A 23,314-nucleotide genomic window follows, 5' to 3' on the forward strand; every position below is an offset into this window, starting at 1 on the left:
GCCGAAAATATAGAAACAATCTGTGTCCATCAGTAGATAAACAAATTGTGATATATGCATACAATGAATTATTTGAATAATGGGGCTGAATACTTTAAAAAGGAATGAAATTCTGACATATGCTACAACATGGATGAACCCTGAGGACATTATGCTATGTGAAATAAGTCAGTCACAAAAGGACAATTGTGATTCCACTTATATGGAGTACACAGAGTAGTCAAATTCGTCAAGACAGAAAGTAGAAGAGTAGTTTCCAGAGGCTTAGGGAGGGGGCAATGGGGAGTCAGTGTTTAATGGATACTGAATTTCAGTTTCGCAAGACAAAAAGAGTTCTAGAGGTGGATGGTGGTGATGGTGACACAACAATGTGAATATACATAATGCCACCGAACTGTACACTTAAAAATGATTAATATGGTAAATTTTATGTGTATTTTACCACTATTTTTTAAAATTTTAAATATGAAAAAGGGAGGGGACGCCAGCTGGCTGGCTAGTAGTCATGCTGCCTGGTCAGTGTGCCCCCTACCAGCGCAGAAGCCCACCTGGAAAACCAGATTCCAGCAGAGGCAGAGTACCAGAGCTTCAGAGGAGTGGTCAGGTCCCTTTTGTTCAGGCAGAGTAAGAGATCTCACTCTTAGAAGGCTCTAGGATGTTCTAGAAGATGTACTGGACTGGCAACCAAGAGATCGTGATTCTTGTCTTGCTCTACCCCTTACAACCTATCTGACCTTGAACCAGCTTTCTCATCTGTAAAATGGAGGCGGACAATAATATGTCATAGAATTATAGTCAAGATCAAATGAAATAATTTATGTTATTGAGCTTCAAAAAATGAAGAGTGCTGTGCAAATGAAGGTCTTTATTATTCTGAGTCACTGCTCTACACGAGAGACAAGTGAGGTCAGTGGAGCAGGTGTAGACCAAGTCTGACCATCAGGGCAGAAAAATTAGGAGTGGAATTATCCCTCTGATTGTAATGGAAGCGTGTTGCAGAGTGAATGGCCAGCTCTTAGGGACTGCCTGGCCAGGTCAGCTGTCTCTGATTCATTCATCTCCTCCCAGTTGAGAGACTGACAGATGGACGCAGGAATTGCTTCCTAGTTCAGTGAGTGAAATGGATGTGGTGAATAGTTTACAGTTTACCCCTGAGCCAGTAAATCCAAACTCCTCTGCACTGTGTTGGGCCTGGAACACATTCCAATCTGGCATAAGACAGAACAGAAAACGTATCAGAGTTTAGTTGATTTGTTAATTTAGCTGTCAAAGGAAATCAGATGTCGAGATCAGCAGTGCAAAGTAGCAATTTGTGCCTCTGTCAGACGTGTGTGTCTAAACCGTGACTTAGAAGCCTTGCCAGAGCACTGTGGACGTCTCGGGGATGCAGTAGCCCTGAGAAGTGCCAACAGCTTGGTGGTCCAGCGTGGGTAAGGTCCGTCTCCCCATCCCTACCTACCGCAGGGCTCGCTGTACCAGCAGGAGGTTCTCAGGTGTGGGTCAGGGGTGTGGTTGAGATATGGAGTCCTGAAAATAAAGCAGAGACTACATTCAAATGGTACCTTGCTAAGCATCATGTTTTCCTCTCTAAAAATGTATGGAATCCCTGCTCTGCCTGCCTCCTGGAGTGACTGTGAAAAACTAATGAGATAATGGACTGAAAGTGTTTGAAGGTTTCATGAATAGAAACGCAGGACGAATTGGTCTCCTTAGAATGTAAGCCTTGGTCTAGGAAAAGGGGGAGGATTGACTCTCGTGCTTCTTTTAAGGTAACTTTACTTCCTTTTTTCTGATTATAAAAGTTATATATGCCCATTATAGATCACATAAATTCAGAAAAGGTAGAAAAAAGAAAACTCAAAGTATTCAAAATCCTCCAGCTCAGAGGTAACTTTGGCTAACAATTTGATATATTCCTTCTAGTTTTTCTCTTTGTTTTTTCTCATGGGTTTTGCCATGCTGTTCCAACATTCTTAGAAACAGGCAAGTTTGTCTTTTTCTTTTTTTTTTTTTTTAGTTCATTTATCATGAAAATGTTCTCATGATAGTAAAAGTTTTTAGAAACATCTCTTTGTGTGACACAGCTGTGCCAACTGTTATTACCATTCCCCTATCATTGAATTTCTTCCTTCTTTGTTTTTACTTTTATGATATTATAATCTACTATGAATGTCTTTGGGTCTAAATATCTGTATAACTCTATTTCCTCAAGGATGTTTCCTAGAAGGGGAACTTTGGGGTTTTAGAGTCTGAACAAAATTGTAAAGGTTCTTGTAACCGATTTCCAAACATTTCTAGAAAAGTTCTATCAGTTCATATTCTCACCAGCAGTATGTAAAAGTCCCTAACCCACTACATCCTTGCTAGTAATGAATATTATTTTAATATCTTCCCTAATTTAATGCAGCCCAACTTTCTAAAATCTAACCCTCAGTTGACTTATGTGCTTCAGAGATAGCACTATAAAAAATGGCTAAATGAACATGCTGTTGTATTGGCTTTACAGATGCAGGTGAAGGTGTTAGCTGTAGTACTGATGAGGACCTGGGAAACCATTTCTCTTAGAGCTCAATGTCAGAAAAAGCATTCTCCTAAGAACACTTTGAACTTTAAAATTGATCCTGTTTCCTTTTTTGCTTTGGCTACTAGGAAGCACAGAAATGTACTTTAGCCAAATTTTAGTTATCATGTAGAAATTCTATGGCACATTTGTACTAAAATATTACCCTTAGATCACCCTGATTTATTTATTTATATCTTTTATTACATGTAATTGCAGGTAACCTCAAATCCTTTTTTGAACAACATAGAAACAGTTGAGTTTTTCATCTATTATTTTCAAGGACTTGAGCTTGTTTATTCTCACTGAAGAGAGTAACTTTGCTTTCAGTAAAGTGTACTTTATAAGAAGTTCTGACTAGTGGTCCTCACCTTCATTTCCTTTCTGAAACTTAAACTCAGAGTGATGCACACAGAGGGGTCTATGCACACAGGGTGACTGCAGGGTAGGGAGGGGCTGTGGAGCCCTCCGCTCTCGGAGCCTCAAGCACCACCCGTCGTGACAAGCTGGGGGAGGGCAGCAGACAGGAGCTTGTGATGGGGAAGCCGAGTTAACAGGGACCAGGGCCAGCTGGATCCCAAGGCTCTCTGCCCACACCTCACCCTTCTGCAGCCAGTGGGTGTGTCCACACACAAGACCCCTGTGCCGGCTCCTTCTAGAGCCCTGCCTTCCCAGAATGCTCCCTCACCTCCAGACCGTCCTGCACGTGCTACCCTGAGCCACAGTCGGAGTCCTCCTGGCACTCCCCGAGCTCCCCGATGTAACCCTGTCCCTGGGCCCTAACACCACGGCAGCCACCCTGGGAGGCCCCGCAAGAAGAGGGGGTGTGGGTGGTCCAGCTCACTGCCCCTCGGCGCCATCCCAGCCAGCAGCCTGCTCCTCTCACCTGCCTTTGCAGATAAAGGCCCACTAGTGCCCGGATGCTTAAGCCTCAATGCCATCTTGTACGTCTTCCTCCATCATCCCATAGTCCTATCCTGACGACTCTATTTTTGAAAGAGCTCTCACCAGCCCCCTTCTCTCCACCCCACGGCCCTATCCTGACCTAGATCTGCCTAGATTCCTGCGATGGCCCTCTGGCCACCAGCATCTCTGTCCCCCAACTCCACCCTACCCCACACCTTTCTCCACACGCTCTAGGACATGGTCCTAGTTCTGTCTCCTGCTCTGGTCCTGTCCCTTCTGAAAATATTTTAGATATTCTTTGTCATCTATGGGCTTGCATTCCCTCTTGTCTACTCCTGAGATTTCTAAAATGCCCTTTTCCTCCCTGGTGGGTCTACCATATTGATTAAGAGCGTGGACTTCAGAGTCGGGCGGGCCTGTTAAAATTCTGGCTCTGCCAATCCTCTGTGACCTTGCAAAGGACTCTACAAATCATTGGATCCCAGTTTCCTTCTCAGTAAAATGTAGATAATAACAACAACTTCATGTAGATGCTATATGGTCTGAATAAGATAACACATATTGGCTTTTCACGAATTGCTTCCGGCTTCTTTTTCCAGTTTGCCCCGACCCCCCAGCTCATACTTGGGGTCACCCAGACAACCTGCTGTTCCCTGAGCATGCTGTCCTCTTCCTGGGGCTCCCTTGTCCTTTCTCCTTATTTGGTGAACTCCTGCCCATTCTCTGAGCACAACTCAAGTGTTGCCTCTTTTCTAGAGTCTTCCTTTACCCCATAATCAGACACCTCTCCTCTGTGTGCCTGTCATTCATACGTTCCAGTTTCTTATTTCTGAGTAGCAAATACTCCGGAGTGCAGCTGCTTAAAGCAACTATTATACCTCACAATTTTGTGGGACAAGAATTCAGGCAGGCCTCAGCTAGGTAATTTTTTTGGTACCACGTGGCACTGATAGAGGTCACACAATGGTATTCAGCTGGCAGATCGACTGACGGGCAGGGTCCAGGATGGCTTTTCTGCATGTCTGCTTCATTGGCAAAGCTGGCAGGGAGGCTGGGCTCAGCTGGGACTGTCTCCTGGGTGCCTACACATGACCTCTCCAGCATGGTAGCCTTGGAGGAGTCAGTCTTCTTACATAGAAGCTCCAGGCTCCAGGGCCAAATATATCCATGAACAAGTGCTCTAGCCTCAAAAGTCACATGGTGGCTTCTACCATATGCAATTAGTCCAAGCAGTCACAAGCCTGCCTGGATTCAAGAGAAGGAGACAGAGACCTCTACCTCCCAATAACCGTCTCAAGAGGATTATTAAAGAATTTATAGATTAGTTTTAAAACTGTCACAGTACACCTCTTTTACCTATTTTAACACTTATCAGATGATGATTACCATGATGATAACTATTTGTCCACGTATTTGCCCCAACATACAGGATGGCCTCAAGAGGGTAGACTATGTCTTCTTCATCATCTACCATTTATTGAACACCTATTATGTACCAGGCACTGAGGTTTATCTGTAATGTTTCTAAACCTTAAAACAACCCTGCAAGATGGATGTTGAAGCTCAAGGCAATTGAGTACTTTGTACAAGACCAAGTGGTGAAGTCAGAATTCAAACTTGGTCCATCTGTCTCCAAAACCAATCCTCTTTGCTTAGTCTCTGCACAGTTTGGCAAATTACATAGACCAGTGGAGATTCGATTCGGGACAGCAACACAATTAAAAAACTTTCCATCAGGTCCATCTAAAATGGGTCGTCCTTGTGCTCCCAGAAGTTCTCTAGCAGAACCGCTCTCCTCTCTGGACTCTCCCTGAACTGAGAGAGGACACATGTGTCTGTGCCCCTGCGACTTTGTAGGTCTGCCTAAGACCTGTGGGCATGAACAGTCCTGTAGGTGTTCTCAAATATCTGTTTCATCAAATCTTGTTTCTTTTCTCACCTATTTTCTCTAAAAGAAATTGTAAACTCTGTTCGGTAGCACTTTACTCTCAAGCATATAGTACCGGGCAGGAAACCCCCTGGGTGTTCAGGAAATACTCATAGTAGTGGAAATGGAGCCCTGTGTGCCTGGGGATCTGCTGGGCCTGAAGCAGCCCTCAGCATGATGTGCCCTACATTTAATAGCAAGAGTGGAAGCTGAGAGGGCTCTAGCTGAGCTGGGAGTCTCCCCATAGGCTTTCCAAATTGTCATGCACATTTATCACCATTACTCCCCCCAGCCCACCTGGCACCCTCCTCCTACAAATGGAACTCTTCTCCACTATTCCCTGTGGTTGGCTGAGTCTTTGACCCACAGCAGTGGGGAGGGAGCCCCTTACAGCTCATCTGGTCCAACCCCATCACTTTACAGATAAGCAGACCGAGGCCAAGAGGGCACAGGCCTGGTCCAACATCACTCGGCTAGTACATGGCAGTGTCAAGGCAGATCTGAGGCCTCCTCACCGCCAGGCCAGTGTGTTCTTGCTGTGCCTGAACAGTGCCTCACACGCCAGCATATTCCACTGGAAGCCAAACAGAAGGGGGATTTAAAAGAAGAGGAAAGAAGAAGAAGAGCCTGAACTTCTCGGAGAGCCACTGCAACGGGTTTTTCTCATTAGGCCATATTGATGTCTTCTTGCCCTGCCATCTTAATTAGGGCTTATTTTCAAGGCCAGCATAAATCAATAGGCTGGTAATCATACTTAGGAAAGCCAGCATAATCATCTTCTTGGGTTTTTTTAAATTGTGGTAAAATACATATAACATGAAACCCTTTTTAAGGGTACAGTTCAGTAGTGTTAAAAATATTCATGTTATGCGACCAATTACCAGAACTTTTTCATCTTGCAAAACTGAAACTCTGTACCCATGAAACAACAATTCCCCTTTCTCCCTTCTCCCCATTCCCTGGAAACCAGCATTCCACTATTTGTGGAATTTGAATTCCTATGAATTTGGCTACTCTAGGTACCTCATATAAGTGGAATCACACAGTATTTATCTTTTTGTGACTGGCTTGTTTCACTTAGTGTATTGTCCTTAGGGTTCATCCATGTTGTAGCATGTGTCAGAATTTCCTTCCTTTTTAAGTTTGAATAATATTCTATTGCATGTATATACCACATTTTATTTATCCATTCATCTGTTGATGGACATTTGGGTTGCTTTCATCTTTTGGCTATTGTGAATAATGTTGCTATGAACATGAATATACAAATATCTCTTCTAAACCTTGCTTTCAATTATTTTGGATATATACCCAGAAGTGAATACCTGAATCACATGGTAATTATATTTTTAACTTTTTGAGGAACCACCATACGGTTTTTCATATTGACTGCATATTTTACATTCCTACCAACAGTGTACAGGGCTCCAGTTTCTTCTCCACATCCTGCCAACACTTGCTATTTTCCACATTTTTATGGTAACCATTCTAAATCACGCATCTTCTTATATATTTCAGTTATGTCCATTCAAAGAATCAAGTGAAAGATAATACACACAAAAAATGGCTGGTACATAGTAGGTACCCATTGAATATTATTTCTTCTTCTTATTATTTTTTTAACCTTCTTCCCTGCTTATCATCCAGCTTTCCTTCTTCATTAGATTTCTCCCAATTTTGTGGTTCTGAGAACGTCAGACCCCAACATGAAAGTCTTAGAAGAGAACTAAAAATCAAAAATGTAGAGAGATTCTTGACTCCTAGACAAAGCAAGTGACCTTGATCTTTTCATAGGAGACTCTACCCCCTTTCCAGATTTCTTTGCCTATCTAAATGAATAACACAGAAGCTCTTCACATTTCCTCCAAGGAAAGCTTTCTTCATCTTGACTCTGACTGGAACACTGAACATTCATAGCTTGGGGCCTGGTCCCAGCCTCCCTCTTAGTTTTGAGCCTGGAATGGAAAGTACTTCCTGACAGTGTCTCAGCCTCTCGCTAATTACTGTGAATCGGCCATCACTTCTTTCCTCCCACCCCGTGTGGCAAGGTCCCAGCAGCCCATGCCTGCTGCAGCTTCCTCAACAGCCCACCTTCCCCAGTTAGTGCTTCACTGCACACGTGAGTGTGCAGCCATCGTCCTGAACTGGGTTGGCAGCACTGAGTGAGGTCTTCAGACAGAGCAGGTCACAATCACTGCAGTGAGCCTCTTACATGATTTGGTTTTTATATAGACAAATCCCAGCTATGTACACATGGAGCCATGGGGGTTGGGACCACATGAAGTCCTCCTCAGTGAAATGCCTTTTCTCAAAAATACAAATTCTAAATTGTGAGTAAAACATAAATCCTGCTTCTGAAACCACTGCCCAAAGTTATTTACTAAAGAGCGTATATAACCTATTCTTTTAACAAACTTTTATTGAGAGCCCACTATATGCCAGGCACTGTTCTAGGAACTGGGAATTCAGCAGTGAAGACACAGACTAAGCTCTCCATCCTCTTAATGCTAGTGGAGGAGAAAGGCTATCAACAAAACTAATAAGGCTATTGTATATTGCCCAATTGTAAGTAGCAAGGAGAAACAATACAGCAGGGAAGGGAGACAGGAAATGTCTAGGGTGGGGTCAGGGGAGAGATTTTAGTTCAGGTCACCAGGGAAAGCCTCACTGAGAAGGTAACATTTCAGTAAAGACAAAGGAGGTGAGGAGTGAGCCTCTTGTGGCTTCGGTGAGATCCTATGGGAATGTCAGGTGGTTAATAATAAAAATAAAATCTTAATCACTTGCTACACTCACTTGTTTACAGAGTACTTTTCCATAGCTATCTCCTTTGACCCCAAAAGCCTCTGATAGAGATGAGATTTTTGTCCAGCCCAGGGGATAAACTATGAATTCTGATATTCAAGTCCTATCTTATTCCCCTATGCCTAGAGCCTGCCTTAGCACCTACCTGGTCCATTGCTCCCCTAAAAACATTTGACCAGCACTTGAGGGCCTAGAAGCCAGTCCAGAATCTGAGCCAGCCTCGCCCTCCGCCCCTCCACATTCCCAGGGCGATGAGGCCTCCGTCTCCAGCCTACTGCTCATTTTCTCTCTGGCACTCCACTTGCTTGCGGTCCGCCAGCCTCCCTCTTGTTTACTTCTGGGGCTTCTAACGTGGCCTTTTCCACCGGGTAGGTCTAGCATATTGATTAAGATCATGGGCTTCAGAGTCAGGTAGACATAAAATCTGTCTCTATGACCTTGGGTCCCAGTTTCCTTCTCAGTAAATTGGAGATAATAACTACTTCATAGAGTTGCTGTAGGTCTAAATAAAATAATGCACAGAAAGCCTTTAATACAGTCCCTAGAAGATGATAAGCACTCAGTGAATGGTGAGGGTGGTAGTTATTCTCATCGTGATTGATATCTGCATCAGCACCCAATGGCTATCTTGTCTCTTCATCGAGCAGCCGTTCCTTCCACCATGGCTTCCATGGATGGAATGGAGGCAAGATGACCTCCCATCTGTCTTCAAGAAGTCGAATCTACCCGACTCCCTTCTGTGGAGGTGCCTCATGGGACCACTCCCCCTAATCAGCATTCCTGTCTCTACTCCTCCAGTCTGAATGATCTCTACGCCCTCTTGCTCTCCATCCCAAGCCGGCTTCTCCACTGTGTCATCTGCATAGTCCCTCCAGTGGTCTCAGTTGTAGATGTAATTTGTTTGTGATTAGTATTAATTCTCCAAGGTGCAACTGGAATTGTTCATTGCTTACTGAACAAACAAGAGGAGAAAATGACATAGTATATGGGGAGCTGTGGTGCAGAATGGTTAAATGTCATCGCTTTTCAGGGAGATTAATGGTAAATGTGCACCGAGGTCGTTTATAACATTAAAAATAAAATTATTGCTTTGTCTTTTCAACGAAGCAATGAAGATAAATGTCGCATAGAGAAACCTTGGAAAAAGGACCATGCAACAAAATCAAGGGGTATTGAGGCTACAAAGAGAAAATTTTTAATTTTTTAGGAGAGCTCAACTGCAGAAATGAAACACACACTGCTTTCCTACTGATGGCCTGCAGGAATCCTTGTGGTTCTTCATAAGTTTACATGGAGACCGACCCTGAGGAACTGGGATTTAGAAACCAGCTCTGTCATGTCAGCTGGCAGCCATGCTTTCACCCTAGCACCATCCTTGATGTCCCCTCTCCCTCAGCCTCACCTCCAGGCCATCAGCCTGTCCTGTCAGGGTCACCTCCAACACGAAGCTCACATCACTCACTTCTTACCAGCTCCACCACCAGCAGGCTCAGGCAAGTTGCCTTCATCACCTGCTTGGTCGCTTACAATGGTCTATGAACTGGTTTTCCCACTTCTATTGCCCTCTCTAATCCATTCTCCCTAAATCGCTCAGAATGACCTCTTTAAAAATCAATGACATTATTTTCAGTCTCTTGCCTAAACCCCTTAAGCAAAATTCACACCCCTCCTCACAGCCTGCAAGATCCCGCCCAACTGGGCCTCTGCCTTCCTCCCCAGTGACTCTTCATGACCCAACCCTTTGTGACTTTTTGAGCCACACTGGCCTTTGCTCTGTTCTTAGATCATTAGCGTCATTTCCCACCACCGGCAATGCACTTCTTACTCCTCCACAGCCTTTTCACACGGCTGACTTCTCTTATTCTTCAGTGTCAGCTCAAATATCTCCTCCCCAGAGAGGGTTCCCATGGCCCACCTATCAAACTAGGTCACCCATGTCACCCTCTGTTCACTACTCTAACCCCAGGCTCTTAGTAGAAGCTTTGAACATAGTCATTCAATAATGAAAAGCTTGAATGGGATTTGGCTGAGGGGGGATGTGTGTGTGGAATTGCTACAGTATAACCTAAAGGAATTAGCAGTTTCCAGAATGCAAGGAAATTCTACCTCACCCTGTTCTTCTACTTAAACTTGGTGATCTATTTTGTACTTCTTCAACATACATTCATTAACGCTTGCCATGTGCCAGGCACTCTCCAGGCGATAAAATAAGTACGATGGACCCCCTGCCTCAAAGAATTTAGAATTTAGTGGGAGAAGCGAGCAATGCAGGCATAATTGCCCAATGGGGGAGTTGAGTTCACAGTTACAGGTGTATAGCAATTGCCAGCGCACCCCAGTGGGAGGCATTTGTCTTCCTTCAAGAGAGAAAAGCAAGCAACTGGGGAAAGTTACATCTGAGTTAGGAGGAGTTGCTCAGATGGAGAAGATGATTCTAGCCCACCCAGTCGACTTACACAAAGGCTGAAGCCGTGGCTGCATGTTCAAAAAACTGCAAGTCATAGTCTGTAGCTGAAGATGCAAAGGAACACAGTGATCTGGGAAAGTGGGCTGTTCCGGGTGTGCTAAGCCACAGTTTGGACTGAATCCTGTGGAAACCAGCAAAGGTTTGGATTCGGACCCAAAAGGAGCTGGGCTCAGAAAGCTAACTCTGGTGGTAGCGGTGACTCCAGAGACAAATAATCTTGAAAATTCATCATTGCAATTACTCTTCATAGCTATTATTTATGTTGCAAATTACTATTGGGTTTGTTTCTGCCACTGCTTTGCTGAAAAGGTCTGGCCCTGTAGATCGTCACCTCTACTGTGCGATGTGAGGGATCCCCAAAGGTGCTCTCTGTCCCCCAAATTTGGCCTGTCCAACCCCTTCATTGACCACTTCCCACCCAACCTCCATGGCCAATTCTCCCAAACTCCTTGGGACACTCTCTAAAATTAGCTCATAAGAACCCCACATACTGTTTTATGTACCCAATGTCATTTGATCCTCACAAAAATCCTGTAAATTAGATAGCCTTTCCAACATACAGAAGAGAGAAGCCTGTGAGCTGTGTCAGGGTTCATACCACTAGCTAGCAGAAGAGAAGACTGGAAGCTAGTATTAGTTTCTCTGCACCTTAGGGGTCTCTTCTACACAAACTAACAAAGTGGTGCCTTGGGCCTGCTGGAGTCACAACAGAAATGGAATCTAGGCATGAAAGGAACTCTGAGAACTCTGGACCAAGGAAGGAATTGTCACGGTGAGAGAGAGGGTGGTGCTGGAAGGCTTGGGATTCTTCCAAGGGGAGAAGGAACTGAAGATCCGTTAATTTCCCTAACACTAGAGGTCCTCAGATTTTGGTGCACCCGGTTTTCACCGAGGGAGCTTGTGGAACATGCTGGATCCAGAGTCCCCCCGAGATGTTCTGACTCTGTAGGTCTGCAGTGGGGCCCCGGAAGCAGCCTGATTTCCAAGCTCCACGTGACTGATGCAGAGGGTCTACAGACGCACCATCAAGGCAGTAGCCTAAGCCTGTGGTCAGTGTGAGTGGTTGGCTGCGGAGAGTCTACAAACAAGGCAACTGAGGCCCAGAGGTGTGACCTGCTCATGGCCCCAGAGGCCTCGTGGCAAAAGGCGAGGCCTCGAACCAGCTCTCCAGACTTCCAGCACAGCACTTCCTCACCCAGCCCGCTGGGCCCTCTGTAGCCAGGCCCTCTCCTCACCAATTTATATTTTGAGTAGGAACCCAAGATGCCAGTTCTTTAATGAGGTTGTCCACACTACAATTTATGAGGCCAAAGCCCTCAGCAGGACTGGTCTCTGCCAGGCTTAATTTACACAGTTCTCAGACCTTCCAACATCCCCATTAACGTCAGCGCAGAGGCGGTGGCTGTTAGCCTGTGAGCACTGTGGCTACGTCCTCATCATGTCACCATCCATTTTCATGTCTCTGGGCTTGTTCACCCTTGAGCACCTGATTCTCCTCATCCCGCGAAACACTAAGTTTCCACTGGGAGCCTGGCCCAGGCTTCTGACCTCCCCATGCTGTGGAAGTCAGCCTCCTCCCACACGTCATCTCCCCTTCTCTTTAAGAGCAAGACCTCCTTCTCACTGATGCAGCACTCAATTTTTCCCCCTTTAATGAGTGTCATCAGTTAGGCAAGAGCAAGCAGGTGGGAGATGGCCTGAAAGCTGATACAAATGTGCCTTTTTTAATGCCACATAAATCACCATAATTAAAAATTAATTAAGTGCCCTAAAATCTGACATTTGTTTAAAAAAAGAAATTTGAGTTAGGAGAGTTGTGTAGATTTTGTAGTATCAAATCTCCAAGACATGATTGAAGGAGGGGAATATGTGTGGGTTTCTGTTTTGAATGCGCAATTAGGGAGAAGGAATCACTCCTAGCAAGTGAACCCAATGAGTCACCCATGGTGTCAAATAGCGGTTCATGTAACCTGACCCGGGCCACACGTGTCTCAGGTGCAAAGCTGAACTGATTTCTACTGCACCCAGAGGAGATAAATGGGCAAGCAAGTGGCATGCTGTTTCAGGAGAGATGTTCCAGGATGCAAATGACAGATGACTGAGACAGGAAAAGCCAACATGAGGAAACCAGGGGAAGCTTGGTGGGTGAGTGACTTGGCAGCAGGCTCCGAGGAAGTCATTAAATGGTCAGCATTAATAAAGACGACACAAACTATATCAGGTCAACCCTATAAACAGAGAGCCACCAACAACCATTGCTCAGAACCCCAGAATCAGGATGTCGAAGATGGAAGGGGTCTTGGAGGTTGGGTTCGAGGCCACCCCCTCATTGTACCAGGGGACAGTGGAGACCCCAAGAGGTAAAAGACCCACCTAAGACACATAGATGCTCAGGGGCAAATCCTCCAGCCCTCCAAGGAAGTGGTTCTCAACCCTATGCTCATGAAAATCATCCCTGGAGCTTTTAAAACCACCAGTGCCAAGGGCCCGTCCTCCAAAGATACTGGTTTCATTGGTCCAGGTGGACCCTGAACATCAACAGTATTTCTAACTTCCCAAGTGACTCGCTGGGCCGTCAGGGTGCTGCTCCAGAAGGCGATCTAATCCCAGTGATGGGAGAAGAACCCCACCCGGGATCATCTGACCAGGTTCTGGGCCTTCCCTGTGGTTTACTAGCTGTGAGACCTCAGGCAAAGCACCTAGCAAGTAATTGGTTGCATTTTGTAGTGCCTTACTATTTAGAAAGCATTTCTCTCTCCATTATTTAATCTCTTGAATCTTCAGTCTTCTGATTAATCAAATGGGAATAATAATAACTATTCTACCAGTTTTTTATGAAGTTCAAAGAGAGAAGGATTAGGAAAGCACATTGTAAGCTCTTACAGTGCTATACAAAGGTAAGGAATGGTGACAGTTTACTACCCCCAGTGACTTATATTGTTATTCTGGGAAGAACTACCTTTTCAAAGGTAATAAATTTCCATACAGAAGACCCTTGCTAACAAAAGATCCCCAGACACCAGTTCTCCCCAGAGTGGCTTGATCTTAGCTCTCCCTAATCTTGCTGTGATTAGGGCATTTGGTGTTTCAGTGGTTTCCAGGAATCACAGGCACTCGTGGCTGGAAGGCATCAGGATGTGCCAGCAGAAAGTGGGTACTGGATCTTCTTGTCTAAGCTCCGCCCCTTCCTTGCTGCATTGGAGCCGGCTGTGACCATCCAGGGCCTCAGGTTACCCTATTCCACAAGCCAGAACAATCATTTCACAACCACAGAAAGGATGCTGTTTCAGAAACTCAGGCCCTTGATTAAAACCATTCACCAAGGGTACTTTCCTCCTTGGAATTTATGGGCCCCATAAAAAAGAACTGGAGAAGACAGAGCAGTTGTTTTTCGTTGTGCTTCATTAGTTTTGAGTTTGGGCTGGTAGAAGAGATCAGAGTACTCGGCATCCATCTAATTGAATCTCTCACAAGCATAAAGTTCCCTGTGGTATGGAGGAGCCTGGGAGAGGAGATGGGGAGGAGCTGGTAGAAGCAGGGCCTAAGGGGCTGGCTTCTCGGGGCTGTGGCTGTGCAACAGAGAGGTCCTGGGGATAAACACTGGGGCACCCAGAGAGTGGAAGCGGCACGCCCCTGCCACGACTGGACCCCTTCTTTGTCCAGGTTTGGGAGTAAAGGGCAGGGATACTGATTCCCTGCCCTTTCATACCCATTATCACCACTCCTGAGGACACTCATCACCTGGGGAGGGGGGACCCCATAGACAGACACGGTACAAAGGATAGAGAACAAGATGTGAAAATGTGGGTTTCCACCAATCTCTCCAACAATCCATGTAACCACTCTGAGCCTTTGTATTCTCATCTATAAAATGGGCATGATGATAGCTTCAACAGATAATACATAGTGAAATTCAAGTCCCAAATATTGGGGTGGGGAGACCTCTATACAAGGTACTGGTATAGATTCATGAAGATAAGACTTGATCCCTCCCTTCAAGTCACTTAGAGTTTGGTGAGGAAGACAGGCAGCCAAACGGCTGGTTATAATATAACAGCAGAACGTCTGCCAAGTTAAATGCAAGAAGAAGTAATGTGCTATGGTAGCCCAGGGGAAAGGACAGTCCATGGATGGGGAAAGAATGGGAGAATCCATGTAAATGTCACAGATGAGGGGGTGAGATCTGTATCCCCATTGCTGAAAAAGGAGGAGTTGGTGGAAGACGTTCCCTGATGAGAGGGCAACCTTAGTAATGAGAGAGCAAACCAAAGACTACGAAAGGCGACCCACACATTACCTACCAACCCCACATGGAACAAATTCTCTAAGGCGCGAAAGAAGAAGAAGAAATCACCAAGGAAAATATGGATAGGTTTGGATTACGTACAACTTTTAAACTCCTAGATATCATTATAAACAGAATGAAAATACACGTAAAATACTGGGGGAAAATGTGAAGCATGTAATAAATAGTTTCACATCCTTATTAATAATCTCGTACAATTCAACAGGAAAACATGAATACCCTAACAGATAAATTGGCAAAAGGAAGTGGGCAATTCCCTAAAAATCAGAGTAAAATAAAGCTAATAACACGTGGAAAAAAATATTCACCCTCGCAATCAAAGAAATACAAATAAAACAGCAGGGAGATACTTTTAGTTAAAAATAATGATAATATTCAGGGTTGGCCAGGATGTAGTAAGAGGAACATGCATGTATGAACACAGCTGGTGAGAGTGTAAATTGGATTAACTTCTAGAAAGCAATTTGGCAATATGTATCAAGGGCCTTTAAAATGTTTATACCCTTTGATTCAGTAATTCCACTTCTGGGAATCTATCCTATGAAAATAATCTGAAAAGCGGGCGAAAGTTTATGCTCAACGATACTCTTCAAAGTGTTATTATAAACAATCTAACAATCCAGTCATTGACTTATGTTGAAATAAATTATGGTACATATCATGTAGTATTATAGCCATTAAAAAGTATCCTTATGAGGACTTTTTAAGCCCTTGGAAAAGTTTGTGATATAATCTTAATTAATTTAAGCAACATACATATATGACACAACTATACACACTTTTAAAGCATAGGCCAAAAAAACGAAAGAGAGGGCTTCCCTGGTGGGGCAGTGGTTAGGAATCCGCCTGCCAATGCAGGGGACACGGGTTCGTGCCCCGGTCTGGGAAGATCCCACATGCCGCGGAGCAGCTACGCCCGTGAGCCACAACTACTGAGCCTGCGCGTCTGGAGCCTGTGCTCCACAACAAGAGAGGCCGCGACAGTGAGAGGCCCACACACCGCGATGAAGAGTGGCCCCCGCTCGCCGCAACTGGAGAAAGCCCTTGCACAGAAACGAAGACCCAACACAGCCAAAAATAAATAAATAAATAAATAAAAAGAAACTAAGATCCAATTTGCTAAAAAAAAAAAAAAAAAAGAAAGAGAAATCTACCGAGATGTAAAAAATGACGGCCTCTGGATAGTGGGATTCTGGGCATTGTTTTGTTGATTTTTACCCTGGTTTTGAACTTTAGACAATAGGCATAAATTTTTCAAGTGAAGGAAAGTAAAAGAAACTAAAAGTAAAAGCTCTTTGGGGAATGACAAGTAATTGGTATATGAAACGTGCATGTGTTCGTGAAAACACACGATGAGAAACAAGGCCTAATCATAAGGTGTGAATAAAACAGGACACAGCTTACATTTGTTTCCAAGTTGAGGAAGTCTTTACAGGCGTTTTATTTGGCTCATGTTTTCTTCGGTCGGGCTGGAAATGAGGGCCGTAAGGTCCTAACTGTATTTCATGATCATGTATAAGGCATAAGAAAAAATACTTTGGAAAATAGAAATCACCAAGCAAAAGTGAAGGAGAATTTTTCTTATTATCCTAAATACCTTGACCTCTTCCTCACTTTACTCCAAACTCTTGCTGCTATCACCAGATCTACTTCGTACTTTGACTTTCTTGTCACCCTCTTGTCAGAACCCTGTGATTATATTGGGCCCGCCTGGATAATCAGGATAATCTCCCACCTAATGATCCTTAACTTGATCACACCAGTAAAGTCTCTTTCACCACATAAAGTAACATATTCACAGGTTTGGGGGATTAGGATATGGGTATTGGGGGCGGGGCACAGCATTATTCAGCCAGCCACAGAAGCATAACCTAATGTGCAGGGTTTTTGTGAACCCTCCCAGGGGCCAGGCACTGGCTAGGGCTGGGAACACAAAGAGACTCAAGCAACTCAGTGGAGAAGATGGGAGCATACAGGTGTGTTCTAGCGCCAGGTTGCAACGAACCAATGCCAGATGGGTCTAGAGCACAGCGTTCATGGGGAGAGACAGAGAGGTGAGACCGGAAAGGAAATTTGGGCCCACATCACAAAGGACCTTTAAGAACAGGTTAAAGGGTTTGGATATGATTCCCTGAAGGAAGAAGGGCTGGTGTTTCCCATGCCCAGGAGCTACTGAGAACGCCCAGCCAGGCTGGAGACTGGTCTGAAAATGCCAGGTAGCCATCCGCCATCAGCTGACAAATTGAGCCTTATCTGGACTGGCCTGTGAAAGAGGACCCAGGGCCACCTCCAACACCCCCTTTCCATAAGATGGAGAGGCCAGCTTTGCAGTCTGACAAGCTGTGTCTAAATCCCACTTATCAGCTGTGTGACCTTAGGCAAGTCACTTAACCACTCTGACTCCATTTCCCCACTTAGGAAATGGACACTATTAAGACTTGCCTGGCTTCTTTACAGAGCCAGATGGGCTGAGGTATACAGAGGGATTCTAGAAGTAAAGAGGCTGGTCTTGATGTTAGTTTCAGCGCTGTTGGGAACCAGAAAATCATGGAATTTTACAGATCATCTAACCTGGAGAGTCCCACATCACAATCAGCTGTAAGATTTTATTAAAATAAAATTTAATAAATAAGAGTCTAATTTCACAGCCAGGGTTAAAGAAGCCCACCCCTCATGTGAGGCCCAGAGAAGCTGTGGGGCTTGGCCAAGTGAGGGTCCTGGTTCATCCTCTCCACCACCCAGCTGAGCATTGAGGTAGGTAGTATGGGGGTGGGGAGATTGTTGAGGCACCAGCTACCATCGGGATAGAGCTAGGAAATAGGACAGAGAGCAAGGCAGCCAGACCTGGGGGGTGGGGATAGGAGGTCAACCCAGGTGGGCCCTGCCTGCTCATCTCCACAGGGGCCGGAGGCTCCCCCATCCCATACCAACCGAGGCTGGGTGTCAGGAGGCACAGTCAGAAACACCAGCCAGGCCCTTGCTAGGCGGTCCCCAGGCAAGGGACCCATTCAGTAGGCAGGCTGGGCCAGGCCAGCTGAAGCTTGGCTCTCTGAGGTCACAGGTTAATAAATTATCATTACTCATCATTCTTGATACAAAAGCAAATATCTGCTAATATGTTCGCTATAAACTGCCCCCTCTCCCTTCCTCCACTGGATAATATGACTTATCTAAGAATTTCAGAACTGGACAAGACCTTGGAAATAGCATCAAAACCCCTCCTTTTGTAGATGGGGAGACGGGGCCAGAAAGAGAAGGAAGAGGGTCAGCATCACACAGCCATTCATGGAGGGGCCAATCCAGGGCCCAGAGCCCTGCTCTTACGGTGGCGTTCTTTTCATTTCAAAACAGAAAGTGCTGTGTGTTTTAGTCACTCCAGTGGTGGAATCTGGGCTCAAGAGCATGGGGACAATATACTGGACCAGATGTGCCTGTTGGTACCCCAAATTTGACCTTGAGGGGAAAGCTGCCTGTGTGCAGATGAGACTCCACCTGTAGCTGTCCACCTGGCACACTAAAGCCGTGGGCTGGAGGATCCCAAAGTGTTGGGGAACACGGCTCAAACCTCGGGCCACTCTACTACTCACATCGCAGCCAGGGGCCTGGGGGATTAGGGCTTTGACTTCCTCTTAGCCTCCTGGTGCTGACCCTGGTTTCGGCCAGATTAAAAAGGGGTTGTCTCAGACCTTGAGATGTGAATGGCATGGGAGGGATGCTCTCCCCGCAGCCTTCCCACGGGGCCACCCAAGCTGACCAGTGTCGTGTGTCTCTGTGTGCTCTCCAGGAACATCCCCGGGCTCCAAGATGGCCTTGCAGAGTTCCTTCACTTGCTGGAACGGGACAGTCCTCCAGCTCGGGCAGGCCTGCGACTTCCACCGGGACTGTGCCCAGGGAGAAGACGAGGGCCAGCTGTGCAGTGAGTAGATGAGGCTGCCCCACCCCACCCCACCCATGCCCACATGCCCTCCTTCCCCCACCATCCGAGGCTTGAATGACCTCCCTTACGACCAGTGCCACTTGTGTCCTTTTGGTGGCAACTTTCAAAAGCTACACAGTCTTCAAAAGACAGGGCTAAGACCCATGGTCTAGAAACAGTATATAATTAAGAACCAAGCAAGATCTTATAAGTTATGCTGTCAACATCCTCATGCATAGAGAAAAGGTGCAGACTAAAGCCCAGCTCTAACACGACATGAGAAGCCCTCTACGCCTGGACCTCCATCACGTTTTAAGCCTTTCTTTCATCACCCACCTGCCTCCCTCCTCCTCCCAACCTTCCATGTACCCCAGCTCCAGCCATATCAAACCACCTCTCAGCTCCCTCACACCTCCCTGGCTTTGTTTGTGTCCTATCCCTTCCCCAGAATGCCCTTTCCCATCTTAAGTCACATCTGCTCCTTCAACACTCACCTCAAGAGTCAATCCTTCTGGGAAGCCTCTTCTGACCATTTCCCACAAGTACAGTTGGTTCTTCTTCCTCTGGAACCCGCCCCCCCGAATCCATGCACCGTAACATTCATTACTTTTTAACAGCTTTTTAAAGATATAATTTCATACCATACAATTCACTTGTTTAACGTGTACGATTTAGTGTAGTCACAACTGTGCAACCATCACCACAATCTAATTTTCGAACACTTTTATCGCTGCAAAAAGAAACCCCTCTCAATCTCTCCTCATTTACCTCCAATCCCTCCCCCCCCAACCCCCTCACCCACTGCCTAGCCCTAAGTAACCAGTAATCTACTTACTGTTTCTACAGATGGGCATTTCATATAAATGGGATCATGTAATATGTGGTCTTTTGTGATTAACTTCTTTCACTTAGCATAATGTTTTTGAGGCCCATCCGTGCTGTAGCATATATCAGTACTTCATTCCTTTTTATCGCCCAAGAATATTTCATTGTATGGCTGTACCACATTCTGTTTATCCATTCATCAGTGGATGGGCATTTGGGTTGTTTCCACTTTTTGGCTCTTATGAAAAATGCTGCTGTGAACATTCATGTACGAGTGTTTGTATAGACAGATGTTTTCATTTCTCTTGGAAATGAAATTTCCTACCTAGGAGTAGAATTGCTGGGTCAGATGGTAACTCTATATTTAACATTTTGAGGAACTTCCAAGCTGTTTTCCAGAATGGCTATACCATCTGACAGTCCCACCAGTATTCTGTAAGAATTCCCATTTCTCCATATCCTCATCAAAACTTACTATTCATCTGCTTTTTTATGTTAGCTATCCTAGTGGGTGTGCATCCGTCACATTTCATGGAGGGGGCTTCCATGTCTCTCTCCCTCACTGTGGACAGAGGGGGCCTGGTACTCTTCCCCATACCAAGATCTCAAAGGATTTCTGGCACAGCATAGGTGCTCATTGACTCTTTGTTGATTAAAATGAATAAATGGGTTGGGAAACCTGGGTTCCCTGGAGGAAACAGGTTGCCGAGGTTGCACTGGTAGTCAGGGCCAGAGTTAGACTCCCAGCCCAGCGCTCCCTCCACTTGAACACAGTGTTCTCAGCTGCTCCCTGGCAAGGAGTAAACACTCTGGAAGTTTTTTCCAGGGCAACCACGGACACTTCTAGAACACATATATAATGAGCTAAAAAGTGAGCTAGATCCTGGAGCAGGGACAAGTAACACGGCATCTGTCCTCGTAGTGCTGTAAATCCAACACAGGGGCAGGGAGTGAAACAAAGGTGTTGTGGTTGGGAAAGGATGCAGCAGCCTGGGGTGCTGTGGAGCTCGGACACCCAACAAATGCCCCTCCCCTCAGATACACCAGCCCCAAGATGCTGTGACCTGCCAAGTAGCTTTTAAGAAGGTAACAGTGGCCCCCAGGTCATTTGGAGGACAGATCTTCCCTTAGGGGAAGAAAGGTTTTATTTATTCCCTTTTAAATGAAGCTATAAAGAAATGCATTTTTCAATTTGAAAATCGTCCTTTTTATACAAAACTTTCCAATGAAGTTTTCCAATAATCATGGAATAGTGGTTGTTCAGATAAAACTCAGTAAAGAGTTGCAGGTAAGCCCTTTGCTCGTTCCGCACTGTTCTGCTCCTGGCTTCCTCTCAGAGCTCTCACTACACACATGGACCAAGAGGAAGCTAGGCCTGCCCATGTTGCCCTGGACCGGGACCTGTCTGTGTGTCTCTCTAGTTATTTGTCTCTATAGTATTTCCAGCAGTGCCTCTGAGCTGTGTGACTTTGCTTTGGCCTTTTTAAAGTTTTTGATACCCACTTCCCAGCTGAGACACGGGTCAGGAAGTCCATGTCCTGATTTACAACTGGGAAAATGAAAGCGCAGAGAAGGTAATTGATTTGTTCAGGGTCACACAGCATGTCAGGAACAGAGCCATGATTAGAGCTTGGAGCCTGCAGGATCCAGCCCATTACTGTGGACTTAGGGTACTTTCCCACCATTTCGGGGCTTGCCATTAATGCCTTTTCAGAGCCAACTCCAAGCTTGAGGGCAGCCTGGTTCCAGTAAGGAAGGCAGGCGCCTGGAGCCCAGAAGGCTTTTCAGCCACACTTGAAAAGCTGTTCTGACCAGCTGTCAGAATGACCACTCCACCCTGAAGAACACCCCCATGGAGCTCTTTGCTACAGAAGTCGGTTGATAGAAGGGAAGTTCAATTAGAAGGAGGATTATTCCAATCTTTTTGCCACTCTGATCTTGGCAGTACTCTTAGTAAATATCCTTTTCCTTTTTTGGGTAACCCACTCTCTCTGGCATTTCTGCTGTTTTCCCTACCACACTGGCTGATGTTGATTCTGGAAACCATCCCCATGAAAATAATAACAACAATAATAGTAACAGCTAACATTATTGAGTATTTTCTATATGCCAGGAGCTGCACCAAATACTCTTCATGCGTTAACTTATTTCACCCTCACAACAATCCTGTGTGATGCTATTACGCCCATCTTACAGATGAGGAACCAGAATACTCTGTGATCAGACTGTTAGCCAGTGGCTGAGCAGTGATTCAGACCCAGTCTGATTCCAAAGCCCATGCTCTTAATCACTGCAAGCCAGATTCACTTGTTTCGTGAGTTTCCAGCAGTTTCTAGCACAGCCTTCGCTACATATCTACCCAGGACGAAGGGACCAGGAAAAGGCAGGGAACGTCCAGGGCTCTTCTGGGGGATACTCAGATCATTCGTCTCCACCCTCTAGGCCTCACTTTCCTCATTTCTAATATGAATTGGAACATGATGCCTGCTGACGTGCTGATGCCCATGGTGCATTAAGGACAATGCTCTTGACCTCACTTGGTCCTTCCCAGGTGGTCTGGAACCTGTTAGAACATTTTCTCTGAGCAGTGGTCACTTTAAGCCTGTTGGGGATGTCCAGGTCTTCTAAGGAACCCCCATGAGGGTCAGTAATCTTGAGCGAGAGTTTTCAACCAAAAACTGCCATGGCTGGAATTTGGAGGGGAAAAGTAGGTTGTATCCTGTCAACTCCCAGCCTCAGCTCCCCACATTTTCCCTAGAAGGAATTACACGCACACACTAGAGCTTCATTCAGATTATCAGACTCAACCTTGTGGGACATTTCTGGCTGGGATAAGTAGGGGACCTGAAATGGAGGTGGTACTGCCCTTGTCCTTCTCCATCCAATCCGTTCACACCCCGTCCTCCAAGCCCACACACCATACACCGTACACCTTCTCTTTCTAATTAAACATTGCCGATCCATGTTTACATCCCAGGTTGCTGTAACCCACTGAAGGGTGTCTTCAGGGTTCCCTGTGTGTCCTGAGCAATGGCCTCGATGGCATGCAGTGCCCCAGAAAAGGGTCAGGTGGCCCCGCTTCATCCCTTGGATGGGTCATTGACTCACTCGCTATTGCAGGCAGCTCAGTCCCCCTCCACGTACTCAATAATCTCATCGGTTTGGTGGGGATACTCTTCCTATCAGGCAAAAACAGGGGTTTTTTTAAGTTTATTTCTTTATTGTAAAATAAAACATGTTGGTTGTAAAACATTTGGAAAGTCAAAAAAGTACACAGGAGAAAATAATTATTGCCCATAATCCTCCCTCTCAGACATTCAGAGATAACCATAATATTTTGATGTATTTCTTCTAGCACTTTTCCCATGACTCTATATTTTCAAGGAAATGTATAACACATATTCATCAAAAATGTTAACAGAGTTGTCACACAGGAAGGAAAGGAAGTAGTGTCATTTGGCCTGGAGTTTATACTTGGCAGCTCCTGGCAGCTGCTGCTAAGGTCACATCTCTATGACTCTATCAATTTGTGTCTCTTAGAGTGGAATCAGGTGTCATAAGTGCCAAATGTTGTGGGATTGATTGACCCACACACAGCCGAT

The 23,314-nt window shown here is 45.5% G+C and overlaps 1 protein-coding gene across 1 annotated transcript in view; it reads left to right on the top strand.

Moving 5' to 3' along the window:
• ALK (ALK receptor tyrosine kinase) overlaps positions 1–23,314 on the top strand; it is a 739,286-nt gene that overhangs the window by 596,299 nt on the left and 119,673 nt on the right. Inside the window, exon 7 of the mRNA XM_059942612.1 lies at positions 18,756–18,887. Within this exon, the coding sequence (XP_059798595.1) occupies positions 18,756–18,887 (132 nt within the window). The remainder of the gene's footprint in view (positions 1–18,755; positions 18,888–23,314) is intronic.

This window comes from Balaenoptera ricei, chromosome 13 (genome assembly GCF_028023285.1).
Source record: "Balaenoptera ricei isolate mBalRic1 chromosome 13, mBalRic1.hap2, whole genome shotgun sequence".
In the NCBI taxonomy this organism is placed as follows: Eukaryota; Metazoa; Chordata; class Mammalia; order Artiodactyla; family Balaenopteridae; genus Balaenoptera; species Balaenoptera ricei.